The sequence below is a fragment of the Suricata suricatta genome, chromosome 12 (genome assembly GCF_006229205.1).
Source record: "Suricata suricatta isolate VVHF042 chromosome 12, meerkat_22Aug2017_6uvM2_HiC, whole genome shotgun sequence".
Classification (NCBI taxonomy): domain Eukaryota; kingdom Metazoa; phylum Chordata; class Mammalia; order Carnivora; family Herpestidae; genus Suricata; species Suricata suricatta.
Window position 1 is genome coordinate 2,789,821 of NC_043711.1, and position 4,541 is coordinate 2,794,361.

Genomic DNA, 4,541 nt, shown 5'->3' on the forward strand with positions numbered 1-4,541 from the left:
TCCAGCCCCTCCCTCCAGCCACCTCTGGCCCCTCCCTTCGGCCCCCTCCGGCCCCTCCCGCGGGCGTCCCTGCCCCTCCCTCCGGGCCCCCCCCCTCCGGTCCGGTGGCCTCCCGGAGCACCGAGCCGGGCACCTGGCGCCCTGGCCGCCATGAAGCAGCTGTGCGTGTGCGCCGCCGCCTCCTGCGCGGTAGGGCCAGGGGAAGGGGCGCGGGAGCGGGCGGGGCTCGGGCCCTTGCTCTCCCCTCCCTGCCCCGCCCCTCCCCGCCCCTGGCTGGGCCAGGCCTGCACCCCCGCCCCCAGACCCGGGGAAGGACGCAGTGAGGGGAGGGGGGCAGAGGCTGGGGGATGGACGTTTGGGGAGACTTGGGGATGTTTTGGAAGGCAGCTTTGAGAAGGGGACGCTGGAAAATTAGAGGGCATTTGGAGGGACAGTTTCGGGGACCAGTTTTGGACTATAAGGAACCGTTTTCGGGAAGATACATTGACATTTGGAGAATAATTTCAGAGAACATTCAAGGGACTTTTTTTTCTTTGGAAGGACATTTTTAAGGCAGATGTTGGGGTCATTTGGGGGATGATTTTGGAGAAACTTCAGGAATTTGGGGAAGACATTTTGGAATGCATGTCACGCTAAGTTTTTTTTTAGAACAGATCTTGGGACGTTTGGGGCACAGTTGTGGCATCTCAGGGACAGTTCAAGAAGGATAGATGACAGATGGTCCCGGGAGACTTTAAAAGGACCTTTTAGGGGTTCCTCCGGGAAGATAGTGGGGGTGGGGTGATGGTTGGAAGGGTGGCTTTCACTGAAGGCCTGGCTGGGGACAATTTCTGGGAAGATGCTGGGGGCTGATTCAGGGGAGAATTTAACGGGACAATGACGTAGTGGGTGTTGTGTGGACCTGGGGATGTAGGGTTGGGCCATGCGGTGTCAGACCCCCACCCAGGACCACCTCCGCCTGCAGCTGCGGCTCAGCCCCACTGACCTTGGCTCCTGCCCGCCCTGCGGCCCCTGCCCCATCCCGATGCCGGCAGCCCGAGGCAGGCGCCAGGCAAGTGCCCAAGGGCAGGGAGTGAGGCCTGGCGCCAGGCCAGGGGGGGCCGGGAGGGGGCAGCGGTCGCCCGGCCCCACTCTCCTCTGGTGTGCCCCGCAGAGCCAGGAGTGGGGCAAAAGTGACGAGCGACTGATCCAGGCCGTGGAAAACGATGATGCAGCTCGCGTGGCCTCTCTCCTCACCCGCAAGGGGCTGGTGCCCACCAAGCTGGACCCCGAGGGCAAGTCCGCGTGAGTGCCCCACCCTGGGGGCGCGGGGGACGAGGGGTGGCCGTCCCGCAGCTGATCCCTGGCCTCTGACCTCCAGATTCCACCTGGCTGCCATGAGGGGTGCAGCCAGCTGCCTAGAGGTGATGCTGGCACAGGGCGCCAACGTCATGAGCACCGACGGGGCAGGTACTGCCTGCTGGGCCCCGGGGGAGGGATGAGGAAGTCAGACCAGGGGCCCAGCCTGCAGGTCCCGTCAGGCCCCGCGCCATGGCTTCAGCGACCTGCTGAACAAGCGGGGGTTCCTTTCGGTGCCCCCCAGGGAGGCACAGGGACATGTCAGGCTGCAGTGCGCAAGAAAAGACAAGCAAGGTGAGTGGATGGCTTGTGGCTGGGCAGTGGCCAGGACTCAGGTAGTGGTTACGTCAGAGGGAGTCCCTGGAGCAGGGGGTTACCTGGGCGCGCGAGTGCTTGGGGATGGAGGGGTCACAAGCAGGATTTGGCGGCGGGGGAGGATCTGGCATCTGTGGACTGGCTGGGGTAAGGGGTCGCTGGGAGTAGCTGAGCCAAGGGAGAATCTGAGTGTATGACTTAACTAGGGCTCTGGGGGAATGTCTGAGGTAGAACGCCCGCCGAAGGGAGCAGCTGGGGCTCGGGAGGTGCCCAGGGGTGGGAGGGGTGGCGCACAGCCCCGTCGGAACCGTTGGGGCATCGAAGGAGGCCTGGAGCCAGGGTGTGTGGAGCGGTCGGGGATTTGTGGTGCATCCACGACAGGGTGGCCTGCGGGATCGCAGGGTTTATGGATCCGCAGGGACGCACAGGACACCTGGGTTCTGAGGGGCATTGCTGGAGCTGCAGAGCGGCTGGGGACCTGGGGCCCGAGACGCGGGGGGGACTAGAGTGTCTGGGACACAGACTAGCTGGGGCCTGGAGGGTCTCCGGCTACAGGGAGGAGTCCCTGGGGGTCGGGGAGTTCACTGGACACAGAGAAACTCATCGTGAGTAGTTGGCACAGATTTGGGGGGCAGCCAGAGCCTCCGTGAGTATGTGGAACCCTAGCAAGCCCTGCCTTTCAGGTTACAATGCCCTCCACCTGGCGGCCAAGTACGGGCACCCGCAGTGCTTGAAGCAGCTGCTACAGGTCATTTACTTCCTTGTGTCAGATACTCCCCTCACCTGAGATACTCCCCCCACGCCTGAGTTATAGCAATTCCCTGAACCGAAACCCCACCCCCATCAGATACTCCCTGGTATGTCGTAGCCTCCTTTACTCCTGATCCCCCGCTTCTCCCCAGACCTTAGGTGGGTTTTTAGCTATAGCCATTCTCTGAACTCTCACCCAGCCCCCATGCCCCTAGCTGCTCCTGAGCTCCCAGTGATGCCCTCTGTGTCCCCAATTTTCATAAAAGCCAGGAGAGCCACCTGGGAGTCCCATGAGGAGCCGGGCTCTGTGGTGCAGGCATGCGGGCGGGAAGGGAGGGTGAGGCAGGGAGCCTGAAATGCAGCAGAGCCCGAGAAGGGGCAGGTCCCTTCCCGGAGAACCTCACCGACCCACACCCTCCCTCCCCAGGCGTCCTGTGTGGTGGACGTCGTGGACAGCAGTGGGTGGACAGCCCTACACCATGCAGGTGGGTGCAGCCTGCTAAGCCCTGCCCACCACAACCCAGAGGGTGCTGGGCTTGGGACTATGCAGCCCGGATCCTGGGGGACTGACCATGAGCGTTCTGCCTCCTTCCTCCTTTATCCTCGCCACATACCTGCTGTGTGCAGGTCCCCGAGGCTCCGATTAATCCTCACCAACACTTTGAGCCCCGGACAGCCACCCCATTGGACAGGCAAGGTGACTGAGGCTTACCAATGAGAAAGTGGGGAGACTCAGGCAGCCTGCCCCCCAAGCACCAGGCCTGGGTTAGGACGACGGTGGTGGTAAGGGCGGTGACCAGACTGCGGCCTCACGAAGGCCAAAGATCCAAGCAGCGTTCATAATCATTGAATCCAAACTCCTCCCTGAGGGAGGCCAAGGGGCGCGCCCGCTTGAGCCAGAGCCCAACCCAGCATCTGTCCACCATGCCCATGAGGTCAGGCAATGACTCTCAGGAACGACTCAAGAAGCATCTGGCCTTTTGGGAACACGGAATAAATTTGGATTTGCTTGAGGGGGAGAGGCGTTAATTGATGGTTAAACCTTCCCGGCAGTTGGGGCGTGCTGCCCCCTAGTGGTCACGCCCTGGAAGGTCACCGGGTCATTTCATTGACCATGTGTCAGGCTCTGTTCTAAGCACTGGGATTGCAGCAGAAAACCAAAGGCCCTAGGAGCACACAGCAGGTAGTCAGACACAGAGCTTGCTGACATTGCGGGGGACGGCATGCAACCCTCCCTCCCTCCTTGCAGCTCCAGACACACACACACACACAGTCTCCCCCTGCCGTGACCTTCCCAGGCTCTCTCACTTCCCGGCTCTTGCCTCCTCACAAACCTCTCCCCTCCTCCTTTTCACCTTCAAGATTCACATCAACCCCCCCTCCCCAGAAGCCTGCCCAGTATCAGCTGACATCTGATCCCTCCAGGAAACCTTAACAGTCTCTGTATGAGATTTGGTCCCTGGGAGGCACAAAATGCTGGCTAAAGCAGAGAGGAAACACGTAAAAATTAGCCAAAACGTCCGTCTTTTTTTTTCTAATTTTTTAAAATGTTTTATTTATTTTTGATACAGAGAGAGACAGAGCATGAGAGGGGGAGGGGCAGAGAGAGAAGGAGACACAGAACAGGAAGCAGCTCCAGGCTCTGAGCTAGCTCAGGCTCAGAGCCTGACGCGGGGCTCGAACCCATGAACGTGAGACCTGACCTGAGCTGAAGTCGGAGGCTCAACCAACTGAGCCACCCAGGCGCCCCAAAAACATCCGTCTTAAGAGAGAGCCACGGTGGACCGTGGAAAGGACTTAGGGAGTTAGTGGACCTAACTCTGGCTCTATCTCTTACCCTGCTGGTGACCACGGACCTGGGTGGGCCTCAGTGTCCTCATCTGTAAAATAGGGAGCCATACCTTCGCTCTTGGCCTCCCAGGGAAGGTAGGGACTTCTCACGAAGTAAGGGATAAGAACCACACCAGGCAGAAGGCCCCCCGGAAACTGTTACACCTCGACCTACCTACCCTCCCTCTTTTTCCAGCGGCCGGTGGTTGTGTTTCCTGCTCAGAAGTGCTTTGCTCCTTCAAGGCACAGCTGAATCCCCGAGATCGGGTGAGCCTCTGGGGTCTCTTGGGGAGCGATACTGTCCTTGA

The 4,541-nt window shown here is 60.5% G+C and overlaps 1 protein-coding gene across 1 annotated transcript in view; it reads left to right on the plus strand.

Moving 5' to 3' along the window:
- The window catches only part of ANKRD24 (ankyrin repeat domain 24), a 16,101-nt gene that overhangs the window by 2,682 nt on the left and 8,878 nt on the right, over positions 1 to 4,541 (plus strand). The window contains exons 2-7 of the mRNA XM_029916446.1: positions 914 to 1,051; positions 1,154 to 1,284; positions 1,361 to 1,449; positions 2,337 to 2,401; positions 2,831 to 2,888; positions 4,430 to 4,541. Of these exons, the coding sequence (XP_029772306.1) occupies positions 914 to 1,051; positions 1,154 to 1,284; positions 1,361 to 1,449; positions 2,337 to 2,401; positions 2,831 to 2,888; positions 4,430 to 4,541 (593 nt within the window). The remainder of the gene's footprint in view (positions 1 to 913; positions 1,052 to 1,153; positions 1,285 to 1,360; positions 1,450 to 2,336; positions 2,402 to 2,830; positions 2,889 to 4,429) is intronic.